The sequence below is a fragment of the Mirounga angustirostris genome, unplaced genomic scaffold (genome assembly GCF_029215605.1).
Source record: "Mirounga angustirostris isolate CCGP_5_RB_7025 unplaced genomic scaffold, mMirAng1.0.hap1 SCAF_14, whole genome shotgun sequence".
Taxonomy (NCBI): domain Eukaryota; kingdom Metazoa; phylum Chordata; class Mammalia; order Carnivora; family Phocidae; genus Mirounga; species Mirounga angustirostris.
Genome location: NW_026991722.1, coordinates 13,664,560 through 13,681,587, shown reverse-complemented (window position 1 = coordinate 13,681,587; position 17,028 = coordinate 13,664,560). Strand labels below are relative to the sequence as shown.

Sequence of the window (17,028 nt, the reverse complement as noted above, 5' to 3'; positions counted from 1 at the left end):
ATAATGCTTATTATTCATAAAGGGAGGAAGGGTCACTTTAGAATAGCGAAGCTTAACAGGTACCACCTCTCACCCCGGAGCTGAACTTGATGGGTGACGAGGGGGTCAGTCAGAATCACCACATAGCAGGCTATAGCAAAACAACAAAGCCTCGGTCCTGTGAGACTCCTGCTGGGAATCTGATCATGAGGACACCTCAGACAAACCGAAATTGTGACCATTCCACAAACTACATTCCTCTTAAAACCATGAGAGCCACAGGAGGGCTGAGGAGCTGTCCTGGCAGCTGGATGCAGCATAGGATCTGAACTGGGTCTTTGTGGTAAAAAGGACACTTTGGGGTCAGTTGGAAAAGTTTAGATGGGGTCTGAGGATTAAGTCTTAATTTATCATAGAGTATTAATGTCCTGTTATTGATTGTAAGAGAATGTCTCTGTAGGAGATACTGATGTCTTGCCAGGTGTTGGGGTGTCAGAGATCAGCTGTTTAAAGTATTTTTTACTGTATTTGCAACTTTTAAGTGTGAGATTTTTTAGAGGGAAAAAAATATTTCCATAAGGAGCCACTTTTAGAAATTGGGCTCCTGGCTAGGATGACAATTAAGAAGTATGTGTCTGACTCTTCCTTATTAACAGCTTTTAGGGTTCTCCTCCGTAATGATCATGGAAGTGTGTGTGTGTGTGTGTGTGTGTGTGTGTGTTTTAAGATCTTTTTTACTATAAAGGTGTTATTCAAGTTACTTGTGAAGAATGTAGAGGAAGGTGTGATGCCAAAAGTCCCAAATTGCCCTTTCTCCAAATTTAGTCACTAGAATAGCCTTCATTAAAAAATTTTATGGAAATTTTCTGTGCATGTACATACCCTTGTATTTATGTATTTGTATATATTTACTGTGCAAATTGAATGATCCTATACACACTTTTTTGCCACTTAACTCTTTTCATTAAATATATTGGACATGGTCACACATCGGTACATGTAAAAAGATTGCTGCCTTTTTATTTGCTACATAATCTATTTTTAGTTGTATCATAATTAATGAGTGCACTTTATGGCCATTTTGATTCTTAAATATTTTGAAACAAACAGTATTACAGTGAATGTCCACATATGTTTCTTTTTTTTTTTCTTTTTCTTTTTTTTTTTTTTAATTTTATTTATTTCCACATATGTTTCTTAACACATTTGGGTATGTTTATCTGTGAGAGAAATTTCTAGAATTGAAATTGTTTGGTCATAAGTTAGGCATTTTTAAATATGTGATGATTCCAAGCTACTTCTAAGGATTCTAAGGAAGTAACAACCCTTTTAACGCTGGAAGTCCTGTATTCAGATCTGTGCACCTCAGCAGACATAAGATACTCTCCATCTCTCATCTTTGCCAGGCTCAGAGAGGAAGACTGTATCTTATTTTCGTCTGTATTTGAGTCTGTAGTTAGTCTGTATTTGCACTTTCCTGTGAATGGCTTTTTCAGTTCTTCCCACTTTTTATTGGTCTTACTGATTTATAAGAGTTATTTGTTAGATTAAAGAAGGGAACCCTGTTTGTCGTTATTTCTTGACCATGTGGGCAGTTTAAATTTTTATGTAGTCCGATGTATCAGTCTTTTTCTCTGACAGTTTCAGGGTTTTGTATCCTGCTTGGAAAGAGTTTACTCTTCAAAAAATGATATATATGATATATATATATTTTATATATATATATATATATATTTTTTTTTTTTTAAAGATTTTATTTGTTTGACAGAGAGAGAGACAGAGAGAGAGGGAACACAAGCAGGGGGAGTGGCAGAGGGAGAAGCAGGCTTCCCGCCGAGCAGGGAGCCCAATGCGGGGCTGGATTCCAGGACCCTGGGATCATGACCTGAGGCGAAGGCAGATGCTTAACGACTGAGCCACCCAGGCACCCCGAAAAAATTATATTTTTAAAATACGTTCCCCCCCCCAATATTTCCCTTAAAAAAATCTTTGATTTGTGTGGCTGGTTTGTGGTCTCAACACCATTAATAGGATGTGAGAACACCTCATTCTCAGTTTGTGAATTTTAGATTAGTATGATTATCATTCATGTCACTTAAGAAAGGGAGCGATTTTAGAGGAAGGGGCAGTTATTGTAAGGGAGAAATAGAAAATGAGTTTATAGGAGCCGGAGAGATGGGGTTGGTACAGGACGCCTTACATGAATACAGTTCCAGATCACTGTAAATTAGGAAAAGAGAAATATGGCACTGAAATGTACGTTTGGGGTTGGGTAGTTTCTGTCATGTCGAAGTGTAATCTTGTTTTTCTTATTTAATATGTTAGTTTATGGCCAGTTTGATTTGTAAGTAGATAGGTATGGTTGCCATCTTGTGGTTCTGCATTACCACACCTTGACTTTAGTGTGGATGCTGCTTTCAGGCCTGTGGGTTCATCTCGGCTGTGGCTTGTACGTGTAGCTCTGTGTTCCCACAGCGGACATGCATTTGGTTTGTGGAGTGGTGGGTGGTATCTAGGCTCTCTCTTGGGACTCAAGCCTTGAATTAAAGGTGTGTCTGTCTTTGGACCAGTTGGTTTGTAAATGTAACTGGGTAATAGGTTCCACCACTGCCGTTGGATTTTAATCCCCGGATGTAGGTAATGTTTTCAGACCTGGAAATTTAGATCAGCTCCTTGCTCAGTTTTCCTCCCATCTCTTCATTTCCCCTGTTTGTCTTCCTGTTGAATATTTATTTCCACATTTGCATACCAAGAAGCAATTTTACCTAATGTGCAAGGTAATTTTGGTCCATAGGGTCATCTCTTGGTATAGTATCTAATGACTTTATAATTAATATGAATGACAGGTCAAAAACCTTGGGGAGAAATTTAAGAATTTTAAATGAGCATTTAACGTGTTCGACAGTAATGGAAGGGGATTTGTATGTTGAGCAGGGTGACAGTTTTGTGTGCTGTGAGTGTCATAACCTTGATGAAGGTAACCCACACCATGGGTTAACTTAATGTTAAAGTTTCTCAGATTCTAGTACCAATTCATCAAGGTTATGACACTCACAGCACACTCTCCCTAGGAGGAGAGTAAAGCTGAAAGGCTAAGTAACTGGTTTAGGGTGATTCAGCTTTTAAGTGGTTGAGCTGGTATTCAGATCCTTGAGGAAACTTTCCATTAGACTGTACTGTAACTATGCCCCTTATTGCAGGGTCCCTTTGTAGAGAAGACTTCCAGCTGAAGTCTTTTAATTACATTAATAAAATGTGAGGAAAGCTGGTTTTCAAAGATAACGGTTTAGAATCATGGCATGATGCACAGTGGAGCGAATCATCAGTTAGTCATGCCTTAGGACGTAGTCCTACTTGTAGCTCCCCAGACCACCGCATTCCACAGTTTCCAGGACCCGTAGCACCCCAGCATCCTAGGCTCTTAGGTTCAGAGTGTGGGAAAGTGCCTTCATGGGACAGGCAAGTGAGGAAAAGTAGCACCTGTGAAGAAGAGTAAAGGAATTGCAGTTCTTATTCTGAGCAGAAACCACTTGGGCAAAAGGCAGAAATGATATAGATATATATCTATAGATATAGATATAAATATATATGTATAGATGCATATATATATATTTTTTTTTTGCCAGAATTGCAACCATATCACTAGATTATAGAAAATTAAAAATAAGCCTGTTCACTAGATTTTTGCAAATAGGTTTAACTTTTATCCACTTCCTCCTATGGGAAATACGTTAGAAAATAATATTCTTTTCCTTAGGAAAACCGTCTGTTTTTTATACCTGAATTAAATGGCCACGTGCGCTGGCCTGAGATCTGTCCCACATGAAGTTAACCCCGGTCTTGTCTTTGTGCGCAGGCAGCTATTTTCCACGTCATCCCAAGCTTTCCTGCAGAGTCAGCGGGTGCACAGCTTCTTTCAGGCCGTACCAGCGGACCCCCTGCACAGCCTCAGTAAGCGCCTCTCCTCTCCTCTCTGGAAGCCGGCTGCTTTCTCGCTCAGTCCTGCTTCACCGTGCCGCCCCTGGGGGCTGGCCGCCGGCGTCCCAGTCGGGGAAGGGTGGCATTCGATTAAGAACATCTCTAGTCTTCCGTGACATTGACACCGCAGTTTTAAAGCTAACGTCACAAATCTGACTGGCTGCCAGGCGGAGGCCAGCTGTCTCCGGACTCGTGCACATCCTGGGTCCCCCGGGGCTGGTCAGCCTGGGCGTGCAGGTCGTAGAGGTGCTGCGCTGCCGAGCGCCTGGTGTAGAACCTCTTAGAACCTGCCTTTCCTCCTGGGTCCCCCATCTCCGTAGGGACCTCCTCGGCTTCCGAGTCTGCAAACCCGGGCCTTACCCTTTTCACTTACCCTCTCTGTAGTCAGTCATGGACAGGCCGAGCCACACTGGACGAAGGATGTCTTCCTTTCTGCCCCACCCCCACCCCCCGCCCCAACGAGTCCCGTTGTTGGCAGTTAAGCCTTTCTTTCCTGCACACCCTGCGCAAAGCCTCTCGCTAGTCTCAGATTCTAGTTTCTCGCTTTACTTTAACCTATCCCAGGATTACCTCAGGGATCAGTTGCTTTTAATCCCCTCTTGAGAACGTTAAACGTTTGGTTTGAAATTCAAGCCCGGCCATGAGCCTCCTTGTACCTTACTGCTAGTCTCTCAGGCTTGGCGTGCACCCAGTACACGTGCCATTTCCTGTCCCAGTGTCTTGGCTCGTTCTGCACCTGAACTTCTAAATGGCCTTCCTTTTGGCACAGCCTGTTAAAATCACACCTGTTTTAAGACCCAACTGAAACACCGCCTCCTGAAGATTTCCCTGCCTTTTCCTTCTATTCCTGTGGGTTGGTTTTCCCTCATGTGTCATCCTTCATCACAGTTGGCCTTGTGTGTTGTTTGATGTCATCTTTCTCAACTGCCTGTTTAGACAAATATTTGGCCAGGAACATGGATGTGTGCTTTAGGAGAATGTGCTGACTTCCAGCACAGCCACTCTGGCAAGTGGCTATTTACTTTTTTAAATCTTTTCTTCTGCTTTCAACAAAGTCCTATTTTCTTGTACCTAAAGGGGAAAGAAAATGCATATTTCCTCATTTTGAGGTGGAAGAAAAAGAGTTTAAAAAAAGTAAGATGATTGGGTATTATAACATGGGTTAACTTAATGTTAAAGTTTCTCTAGTGGGGCACATGCGCCTTAAATATTTTAAACAAACAAGTAGCAATTAGAATTAATGACTTGGTGACTAGTTAGTAAGACAAGATGAACGACCACGTGGTTAAATTTATGTCTGAATGGTGGCAGTAGCTGTATTTTTTTAAAGGAGAATCCTAATCATCCTAGAGCTGTATAGATTTCACAGTCAGTGCTTCTGCTTGAACTGAGTGTAAGTACTTTTTAAGGAGTATCACTTAAATAGATCTGTTTAATTCTAAAAAAGCATTGAAACACGAAGTTAAACTTCAAATTCAGATTTTAGCAGGCTGCCCAGGAACACTGACCCAAGTGGGTAGTGCACAGATAAATAATAGAAAACTCATCATGAGAGCTTTACAGTGCGTGAGCAGCGCTAAAGAAGGTATCAGATTGCTGCGAAATTAAAATGTATTAAAAACACATGTTTGAGATTGTGGAAAATCTGGTCAGGATGACCCCATTGTTTCACCGAGTTCATTTGTACTTTTTTTTTTTTTTAAAGAATGACAGCTCTACACTTTTTCTCCCTAGGATAGAGCATAGTGTTCTATATTCTGACGATGGAGAAAACAAAATTGTTAAACTCCTAAATGACTTGAGAATTAAACTCTGGAATCCCACCGGTCTGTATCGTAATGGAGAAGTCGTCCGGGGCTTTCAGAATGTGTTCGGTGACCGGTCAGTGCTGGCCCATGAATTGCTTGTCACTGCTCTGTAATAGAAGAATAGAAACTGAGAGTAGACAGTCTGTGTAGCAGTTTGACATTGCCACACGTGATCGTATTTTTAAAAGTAATAGTTTACAACACATTAGAAATTTGAAAGCCTCCGCACACACTGATGTTTGGGAAGCACTCATCTAGTGCTGCTTCTCATTTTGCACGTGAGCACTTGGGGAAGAGAGAGCAGCCTCCACGATCAGGGTCCCCACTCCCAGGCCAGTGTTTCGTGCTCTGTCACTTTGGTTTCTTCAAAGGCCCAGCTAGTAGAAGTGTTCCCTTTGCCACTAACTCTCCACTCTCCTCTTCTTGGGAGAGAAGGAATCCTTCTGTGTGTTTTCTTTTATTATATTTTTCCTAAAAAGTTAATGATGCTGAATGCTTCCTTGCAGATAACTTACAATCCTCCCTGAAGACTTCTAAAATCTTAGAACACTTAAAGGAAGACAGTTCGGAAGCTTCAAGTCAAGAAGAAGGTAAGTGTGGATTCACTGGAATAAGTCATTCTGCCTGATATGGGCAAAGGGAGAGGTAAATGGACCATTAGAACAGATTAAGGAGCCAAGAAACAGACATCTGGGAACTCGGAATGTGACAGGTGGCATTATAAATAAGTGAGGAAAAAATAGACTAGTCAGTAAATGATGTTGGCTGCCTTTCCAGTTGAAAAAAATATTATCTCATTAGATCTGTACTTATATCATGCACAGAAATTGCAAGTGAATAACAAAATATATGTAACATATAAACATAATGTAATATGTAAATTATAAAATGGAACTTTTAAATGTTAATAATCTGGGACAAGAAGGCTTTCTTGACAAAGCAGAGCATGACTGTAGTGGAGATCTTCCTGATCTAAATTAACTGAACATGTGACCCAAAAACCAGACAATTAGAAGACACGTACAGGATATTCACAGTTGAAGAAAGACTACATCCAGACAATAGAAATATTCTTTCAAAAAATCAATGAGAACATCAGTCTGATTGGAAGTATGGACAAAAGATAAAGACAGTTCATGGAAGAAGAAATTTGAACAGCTGTTGAGCAGTGTTTAGCCTCACGAGTAGTGGGAAAAATGCACACTGTAAAAACAGTGAACTATCATTTCATGCTCATCAAATCGGCAAAGCACTTTTGAGTCTGACATTACCAGGGATATGAAGTAATGGGAACTCTGATCCGCTGCGGGTGGGAATATAAATTGGTACAACTCATTTGGACAGAAATTGGACACTGTGCAGTGAGGTTGGAAGTAATTAATTTTATGCTACTGCCCAGCAGTTCTGCTGCTATGAAAACTGTTGTCCGTGTGCCCAGGGCACAGAGACTGAAGTCCTCACAGGGCAGCCTTGTGTGTAACAGCAAATACCTGGGTATGACCCAGGTGCTGTCAGTCTTCATAAGAACATGCACTAGAATATTTCAACTAGCTTACCTCCGTAGGGGGAGGGAGTCGAATGGAATGGAGGAAGGCCTTCGGTTGTTTCTGTGATATATTTTTGTTTCTTATAAAAAGAGGCAGATACAGTTGACCCTTGAACAACATGGAGGTTAGGGGTGCTGACCCCCAGGCAGTTGAAGGTTGGGTAGCACTTCTGACTCCCCCACAACTAAACTATTAGTAGCCTGCTGTTTGACCAGAAGCCTTACCAAAGGTGTCCACTGTTAACACAGAGTTTGTATTTTAGGTGTACTGTCTACTGTGTTCTTACAATAAAGTAGGCCAGCGAAAAGAAAATGTTAAGAAAATCATAAGGAAGAGAAAATAGGTTTCCAGTACTGTACTTACTCATCGGAAGAAAAATCTGTGTGCACGGGGACGCTTTGCGGTTCAGACCCATGTTGTTCAGGAGTCAGTTGAATAGAGAGACCTGGGAGATGGTTACATGACGTTTCTTATATTAAATAGATAGGCATTTTTTGAATGTTTGAGACACTTCATTTCTTTAGTGGTTAAGAAAAGAGCCTGAAATGGAGGGTTGTCGTTTTGCAGGGGCGTGTCACAGTTTTGGACAAAACCAGTTTGCTCTTAGGTGGACTGCATTTGAGAAGATATTTAAGGAAATTCAGTAGTTTAGTGTGTCTTTGAAAAACTGCCTCTTTAAGGAATTTTTTGTGAGAAATGCTTAGAAGTGTTCTGCACGGTCTGCTGACACTGTTACAGTCACATAAATTAGTTGCGTCATCCTTTTGGATTTTTGCAGAAGCATTTGGTGTAATAAACTGTTTTTGTCTCTACTCTAGACGTGTTACAGCACACCATAATCCACAAGAAACATACCGGGAAAAGTCCCCTCGTGAAGTACGTATCTAATTTCCAAAACGTAAATGTCTTTGTGCATTTTTAATTCACTGGGTCACGTTTACTTGAATTACCGATACATTTGGCTGTAAGTCTGCCATTTTACTCTTGGCCTGTTACTTGTCCCACCTTTTTTGTGTTACCTTTTTTTTTCTCTCCTTCCTGCTTTAGGGTGGCTTTTATTCTGGTTTTTTCTTCCCTTAACCTTGATTGTTCTGTATCGTTTTCAGTTCTTCTGGTGGTTACCCTAGAGATTGTATTTTACATCTGAAACCTACTACGGTCTGATATGAATAGTGCATGCACCACTTACCCTGTGAGGACCTTTAATCACTGTTGTTTCCCTTTCCTTCTCCCCCGTATAAACCGTCAGTGTCATGTATTGTTATTCTCCCTGTATTTTAGAGCTCATGAAACTCTTCACTCATCAGTTAGATTTTACCATTCCAGTGTCCTTCGTTCTTGCATGCGTGTCTTAGCATCCATCCGTGATTTTCTTCTTGCTGCAGAACACCAGAGTATTTCCTGCGTCCTGCCAGTGATGCATTCACTTTGTTTTTACCTGGAAAAAGAATGCTTATTTTGCCCGCATTTTTGCTGGATACAGGATCCTAGGTTGGCGGTTACTTTCTGTGAGCGCTTTGAAACTCAGGTTTTACCGTCTTGCTGTTGAATGCCTTTGGTCCCTTGCATTATATCCCCTCAGCCCAGCTCTGGATCCCCTCATTTTCTCCTGTCCCACCTAAACTGTAAGACTGGCCACCTTCCACCTCGGGGCACTTGCTGATTCTGGGGACCTAGTTGGCTCTCAAACAGGCATAGTCCAGAAATGCAAGTTAATTTGTCCCTGGGGGTCAGCGCTCAGCTGATGGGGGAGCTCAGCTTCCTGTCCTTTAACTAGATAGTTCTGGGAGGCCCCAGCTGCTTTGAGCCTCTGCTGCTTCTCTTGGCGACTTCAGTAACGGACCCTCACGTTGGTTTTTCCTCCTTTCCTGTTTCCTTCTGTGTGTGCTTGTCGTTCCTGCTTCCTGGGGTCACCTACCCTAGCAACCATGCCATCCCAGATCCTGCTTTACTAGGGGGACTAAAAAAGACAGCCGGCCTTCATCGCTTCAGTCTTCTTGTTGCTCTTTGGAAGTTGGTGCGCTTTTCAAGCTCTGGTTCCTTTTATGATTTCCTATTGTCTGGTTTTCAGCACTCCGCCTAGGATACGTGTGTAGCCGTCTTTGAATGAATTCTACTTCTCGAGTCTGAAGCCTGATACCTTTTGGGTTTAGAGAAGTCCAAGCCATGATCTCTTCAGATATTGCTTCTGCCTGATTCTCTTGTTTTCTCTTCTGAGACCTGGACGACTTTGGATGATAGACTTCTCATCGTGCCCTGCGTGTCTCGTCAACTTTTCTATGTTCTCTGTATTTTCTTCCTCTCGGCACTCCAGTCTAGTTTCTTCTGACCAAAGTTCCTCCTCACGGACTTTGTTCATCTGTTTCCATCCACTGAGTTCTTACTTTCAGTTTCTTTTACAGTGTCAGAGTTGAAATTTTTTATATTTTCCAGGACTCTTCCAAAATGTCTCATCGTCTTGTAGTCAGTGACGTGTTAAGCACTGTTATTTTAAAGGCCCTGTTCAGTACCTTCCTTCTCTGGATTCTTTTTGAGTCTGTTTCTGTTTGTTTCTTTTGGTTTTCAGTCGCATCATCCTGTCCTTTAATATGTCTTAGATATATGCAGCTCTTAGCGATCCTCGCAGGATCGGGGCTACCCGCCAGCGGGGGGTGGTACAGGATGACCGTAGCATAGAGTCTGAAGACCGTGTGCATTCGTTACTAATTTCCTTAGAGAAAGGTATTAATTCTTATCTTAGATCAGATAGCTGGGTAATAGTTTATTCTCACAGTGTACTTTTTTTTCCCTTAGAGGTATCACTAGGCATTGTGTAAAAAAATAATATACTGAAGAAAGGGTCACTGCAGCTTCTTCATGCTGTGAATAGTAGGCCCCACTATTGAGAGTAGATTTTCATGCATGTGTAAACTTTTCTGATAGCACTGTCAGTACAAGTTGTTCTCCACTGGATGGGCTCACCATGCAATATTCCGAACAGAATGGACTCGTGGATTGGAGGAAGCAAAGCTGTCCCGCCGTTCAGCACCCAGAGCACTGTGTGGCCTTAGCTGACCAGGTATCGGAGGTTTCGTTTCTGTCTTTGCGCGTCGCTGCTCTAGAAGAGTCGAGTCCTCTGTGCGTTGTTATGTCAGATAGTGTAAGTGTTGGACTTTAAATTTAACGGGAATATGTGGTCTAAGCTCTTCTGAGACCTGAAAGAATACGCTGAGATTGCCTTTATTGCTCCAAAATTTAGTACCTTTTGATACAAATCCTTTAATGTTTATTCTAATTAGGGATACATTAAATGGTTTTGCCAGATTTTTTCGCTTTTGAAAGAATTATTCACAGTTCAGTTGCTATCTTGCTGTTAGTGATGTGAATTTGGAAACCGACCTTTCCTCATGAATAGCTGGGGCACTTTCCCCAGCTTTCCGGTTTGTATTCTTTTGAATACAAAAGAATGTAATTAGGAAATACTTGCTTTCTTAGGAGTTGGTGTAGTCAAAGCACAGAATGCTCTCACGTGTGTCCGTTTAGGTACGGTAGCACCACAGATGTAGGGGGATGCTCACTGTGCAGCTCTGGAGAGAACCACCTTCTTCCTAGAAAATAGATTGGTTAACCTGATTGTTATTTCTGGACAACACTCAGATCCAAATGTTAACCTTTACTGGAATGCGTTTTTACAAACTAAAGCATTGAAGCATATTTTAAGAAGTTGTATATTACCTTAGTCCTACTTAATGGCCTATTTTCAGAGTCCATTTGATTATGCCTTTTCTCTATTTCAGTGCCTACACCGTCTCCCCTTAAAGGTGACAAAACTGTTTTGAAGTTTTAGCAACCTGAACTTTAAGAGAATTCTGTTGAAGGTGTAGCAAATACCAGTTTCTTGACTGTGTTTTATTTTGTGGTCAGAAGAAGGAATACAGGTCCATTTTAAAAACAAAATACAAAATAGGTATTTTTCTTAGGTTAATATTAAGTATTTATCAGAGAATGTGCAGATTTTAGTGATTCAGGTAGGTATTTTCAGGAAATAGGTTAGAAGTCAGAATTTATTAGAATATACAACTGGGAATATGTCATTTTAATGTTTGGTCTCAGAATAGAAGGATAACAACACAGTATGGTTTAGTTTTAGTCTGTTTGATTTCTTTTTATTCTTTCCATCAGCATTCAACTGAGAAACGAAGCTTATCATCAATAAATAAGAAGAAAGGAAAGCCACAAATAGAAAAGTAGGTTCAGTGTAATTTTCCAGTAATAGAAATTGGTAAGAAAGGCAACATGTGGGATTTGACTTTGGGCATGTTTAGTTGACGACATACAAATATTATTTTTCTACTAGTTCTCACCTTATTTTTACTTCGAGACTTAATTTTTTTTTTAATTTAAAATTATCAACAAATGCAAATGATTGAAATAAAGCTATTGCCAAATCTATTTAGTTTGGAGGGGTGCAGAACTCTCAGAACTGTACACTAAAAGGTGAATCTTGCATTTAGATTATAGCTTACTAAAATTTTTTTGTAAAGATTTTATTTTTATTTATTTGCCAGAGAGAAAGAGAGAGAGAGCGCGCGCAAGCAGGGGGAGCAGGAGAGGGAGAAGCAGTTTCCCTGGTGAGCAGGGAGCCCAACGTGGGGCTCGATCCCAGGACCCTGGGATCATGACCTGAGCCAAAGGCACACGCTTAACCGACTGAGTCACCCAGGCACCCCGAGGGGGAATCTTAGTAATTAACTGTGTTCTCTAGAGAGGCTTATAAAAAATGTCGGTAACGTGTATACTTTGGGTTTAGGGAGAAAACGATGAAAACTGACAACAGATTGAATAGTAGAATAAATGGTATTAGATTCTCCACTTCTCAACATGCCCATGGTGGTTCTGTGAAAGGTAAGAAAGTTTTTCTTTTAAATACCCATCCCCTAAATATATTTAGCATGATATCTATTATAGTAGATATTGAACTGTTGTGTCAAACCCTGGTATCATACTTTGATCCTGCACTGATGAGAATAGCAATTTCTGAATTAAACCATTCTGAAGTATTAATGGCATTAATTGAGGATGTAGGATTCAGCAGTGGAGGTACACCTTTCCTTTGCCACAGTTCTGCTTACCCACCTTCTCCTTCCTCTGGTAGCAGCCGGCTCCGCACTTGTTAGCTTCTCAAGCCAGCCGCTCCTCCAGAGCAGAGGTCCAGGGACCTGGAAGATCTTTTCTACCCTCATGGAAACCTGTCCTTGTTCTTGTGTAAAGTCATTTTTTGGAATCTTGTTGACATTTTCATGTTTTACTGACCATCCTTCGTGGGGGTTTTATGGAGATTTAGGGGAATGCAGACACTCAGATTTTTATTGTGCTAGATTTGTATAGTTTCCATTTACCCACTTTTATTTTAAGGTCTCTTTGGTTTTGTATTCTTTTGAGAAATGTCCTTTCTTCTGGTTCATTGGTAACTTTTCAGTGTCATGTTTACTATTAATAGGAAAGATAAAAGAGAATAAAAGCCCATAGACTGGTAGGAGAATGTTTTTTGCTCATGTGTGTACCTAACACATTTGTTGACGGGACTGACCTCACAAATTAAGGATTTTTTAAATTTAAATTTTATTCAAATATTAGCACATTCGGTTGTGATACAACATGAATAACCAGAATATATATTTTTAATGGAGTATGCTTTTAAATCAGGTATTTATTCAGAGAGCCTGAAAATTGATACAGGAAATACAGTTACATTTTGATTCTAAAAATCATCTGGCCAACTCATTGAATTAACCAACTGAACAACTGTCTTTGGGGAAAAAAATGACATGGGAAAAAAAAAAACCCACATCGTTGTTGGGTTTATTGTAACACTTCACTACCTTTGAGGTTTCCTGTGGTGGTGGCAGCCAATAGGAGGAGGAAAAGCTACAATAAGAACGACGAAAGGCCTCTGTCGGTGGATGGTTGGAAACTGCTTACCGCACGCCTCCCTGTCTCTGGTCTTCCTCCCTCCAGCTCATTTTCTTCACTGCCCACATGTTTGTCTCCTGGATGACTTACTTCGTTGGGTCATTTCCCAGTGGAAATTTCTGTCAAATGTGGCCCACCCGCAGAAGATCGCTCTGTCTCTTGTCTCTCACATAATTTGGGAATTGCTGCTTCCCGGAGAAGCACACGACTCTTCTTTCCTTGTTAGCTTCCTATTTGCGGAGAAGTCCTGTGGACTTTGATCTCAGACAGACGTGGGTTTGACTGTTGTACTCCGCAATGTGGTTTTGTAAATGTGTGGCCTCTCCGAAGCCTTATTCTTCTCATTTGTAAGACAGGAATAATAATCTCCTTCCCTAGATTGTGAGAATTAAGTATGGTTGCATCTGAAAAGCATTTCTCCAGTGCTGAGTACGTCGGTGCTCAGTAATTTTAGTTCCTTTTCCCTATTCAAAGGTAGAAGAAAACATACATTGTGTAGGTTATTAAGAACTTCTAAATAACATCCCAAACTCCCAAATCCCTTTGGCTCTTTATTTTCCAGTATTCTGAAAATACAACGTCCGGATTTTTTGTTAAGATAAACCTTATTCTGTGTCCTGAAGTGTGACTACATATAAAATCTTTAACTCTGCACTGATGTCAAATGTAGCTCAGATGTTTGCCGACTCTGATTTAAAAATAAAAACGACCCTCTATTTATTAATGTCCCTTTGAAACATTAGGGTATAAAGAAGGAATTACCTTTAAGCATTCAGTAAACTCAAGATGTATTTAAGATGTTTTTCTTTTTGGAAAAATCCTGCATGTCATAAAGTGTAGAGACTGTATTGGATTTGAAAATATCAGATCCTTCTGATTGGTAGGTTGTCCTCATCTTTTAATAACCAAGAGAAGTATTACTCATTTTTAATCTTAAAATTTAGCTTCCATTTTGAGTAGTAATACATTTATATAGTTCAATATTCTAAAGATACAAAGGTAGCAAAATAAGTCCCTTACTGCCTCCCTTTGTGTTGTGTCCTCCCAAGAAAGCAGGCAGTCTTCTTTGTCATCTATATTCTTTGCAGTGTATTTGCTTTTAAAACCTCCAGCTTTAAATCTCTCCACTAAAAGGGATGCTTGCTTTACTTCATCTGCGTTAAGAACTTTGTTCCACGGTATCACCCTGTGTTTCTTCCACCCCATTCTTCTGTTGTGGATTGTGGCACCAAGAAGTTTGGGGGGCCGTGAGATAGTTGACCTCTCAGTAATTCTTTTAAGAGATTTCAGAGACTTAAACACCTCCAGCTTCCTTTAATAACCCACTGTGTTTCTGTCATCTGGTATACCTACGTGCTTCTTCAGTCCACCTTAACTTCTGTTTGTTCGTACATACTAGTAACCAGGATTTTTATTGTTAGAATAGTGGCTAGAATAGAATATGGTAATTTGGGGGGTTTTGTCTTCTTAATAACATGCATAACCTTTTACCCTTCGAGACATAAATAAAAAAGTGTATGCTTCTGTTTGAAAGGACAGTGGGTGGAACATCCTTCATCATAATTGTTTCATCTTCTCCGTTCACACCTCTTGACTCCAGAGGGTCACATGATTCCTAATGAGAAAAATTCCAAAGACTCTGCACTTTCTGAATCATCAGAGAGAGAATTATGTTTAGTATAGTTTTAGATTTAGATTTAGTTCCTTGAAAACTGCAAATGATTATATTTGACAGTTTGGTGATTAGAATATTGACTAGCTATATAATCTAGAGTAAATCATTCTATAATTTGGCATTTGGAGAAATAGCTGCCCCCCCCCCTTTTTTTTTTTTTTGTAACATATTCCAAAACTTACTCTTTGAAGTTTCAGAGACTCCACTGTAGTTTCACTCTGAGTTTTAGGGAGCAAATCTCAGCTCACCCTCCCCCAGTGGCTCCCTTTTAGTGCATCATTTCTGGTTTTATACGATCATTGAATCTTTGATTCCCTTAGTAGAATTGTTCATTTTGTTCATCTTGCTGCTTGAACTATTTATATGCACAATCTCCATATGTGCCACAGTTGTATACGTTTTATTTTCATTCGTCCAGTTTAATGCCAGGCTCTTTGGCCACCGTGGCACATTAGATCGTCTTCAGATCCCCATTAGTGTTGGCTTGCATCCCTTCCCTCAGTCATGTTGTGACTGGTAATGCAGAACCTACTCTGTGTATAAGTACACTCCAGCTTACTTTTCTGCAAAATTATTACTTGCCCAAGTCACTCCTCTGCCACTTTTCTTACAGTCTCATGAGATTTTGTGCGGTTTTCCTTTGGCAGTTTGGCATTTTATTACCCAAAGGGAATTAGCAGCATCTGCATTCTTAATGACTTTATTCTTTAATATCACTTCACCATTGGAGTGGTTGGGCTAGGCTAGGTCATACTTCACCGTACTAACACTGTTATAAATTTAATACATTCAAGGGATTAAAGGACACAGATTAGTCAGCTGCCCTTGTTCATTACACAAACCATATCTTTTTTTTCTAACACATATTTTGTCCAAGCAATTACCTTTTATTGCTTCTACCAGGTTGCCATAGAAATGGTTCACTCATCTATATAATTCCGAAATACCTCCAGAATTCCTTATATGGGGATTTATCTACTAAACATGTGTTGAATGCTTGCTGTGAGGCAGAAACTATGTTAGCGGCTGGGTTTACAGAAATGAATAGAACAGTTATCTAAATTTGGGCCAGTGCAGGAATGTCTAGTACTAGATACACTAATAATCTTTTCTCTGTGCCCGAAACAGATATGGCTCATTGATCATGACAGGTTCTGTACGACACCCCCTACCCCACCTCGATCTGGGTTTGGTTTCTGGGCAGAACTCGGGGGGCTACTTAGTCTACTGGATGGGAAACATTTGACTCTTTTTAAATACTCAAGCACAGTGATTTAACTGGATAAGCATTTTTGGCAGTCAGTTCTATTCTTGAGTTCTATTAAAGAATGAGTTTTCCAATAAGCTCTGAGGAGTTAAAATATCCAGACTTAGAAAATGGCTCCATGCGCTGTTATTGAGCAGACCCTACAAAGAACCTTAACTCTGATTTTTTTTTAAAGTCAGTAAGATCGACTTGTTCCTCTGCCTTTATTTTAAGAATGTATTTGTTATTCAGGTATTTTCAATTAAAATTGTGCTTTAATAATGAATTTTTACCTAGATCAAGGACCAGCTTTTTAAGTGTTTATAGAAAAACTGAAAGAAAAAATTTTTTACAGCTGTAACTAATTCTAATGGTTTAATTCAGAAATTAATTTAACTACTTAACATGATTCTTTAAAAATAGAATTGTTATTTTTAGATGTGAATTTGGACATTGGATCTGGACATGACACGTGTGGAGAAACCTCTTCAGAGAGTTACAGTTCTCCTTCTAGCCCACGACATGATGGAAGAGAAAGCTTTGAAAGTGAAGAAGAAAAAGACAGAGGTTTGCTCTCTGGAAGGGATATGGGGGTGGCAGAGGAAAATGTGTGTTGTCTCTTAAAATCAGTCAGACATAAGTAATTTTATGTTCCTATAAATGTCATTATTGATTTTAAATTTAACTGGTATAAAGGGTGTCATAGACCTCTGACTTGGCAGTTCCTAGCAATGTTGATTTTTTTTTTAAGGCTTTATTTCCCTGCATATGAAATTAAGTAGAAAGATAGTCATAATAAAGAGTTCGGTGTAGAAAAATTGAAAATGTGTGTGTTGCCAGAGG

The 17,028-nt window shown here is 40.0% G+C and overlaps 1 protein-coding gene across 6 annotated transcripts in view; it reads left to right on the top strand.

Moving 5' to 3' along the window:
• Positions 1-17,028, top strand: part of ZCCHC2 (zinc finger CCHC-type containing 2) — a 60,216-nt gene that overhangs the window by 31,333 nt on the left and 11,855 nt on the right. For 3 of the 6 annotated variants that reach the window (XR_010407479.1, XR_010407478.1, XM_064578773.1), the window contains exons 6-13: positions 3,836-3,930; positions 6,272-6,355; positions 8,131-8,188; positions 10,235-10,370; positions 11,474-11,538; positions 11,860-11,922; positions 12,102-12,196; positions 16,609-16,752. Coding sequence is in view for 4 of the 6 variants with exons in the window: in XM_064578773.1 (XP_064434843.1) it covers positions 3,836-3,930; positions 6,272-6,355; positions 8,131-8,188; positions 10,235-10,370; positions 11,474-11,538; positions 11,860-11,922; positions 12,102-12,196; positions 16,609-16,752 (740 nt within the window). In the remaining 2 variants the exon portion in view is untranslated. The remainder of the gene's footprint in view (positions 1-3,835; positions 3,931-6,271; positions 6,356-8,130; positions 8,189-10,234; positions 10,371-11,473; positions 11,539-11,859; positions 11,923-12,101; positions 12,197-16,608; positions 16,753-17,028) is intronic. The other 3 variants (XM_054510273.2, XM_064578774.1, XM_045886595.3) reach the window with 3 other exon arrangements.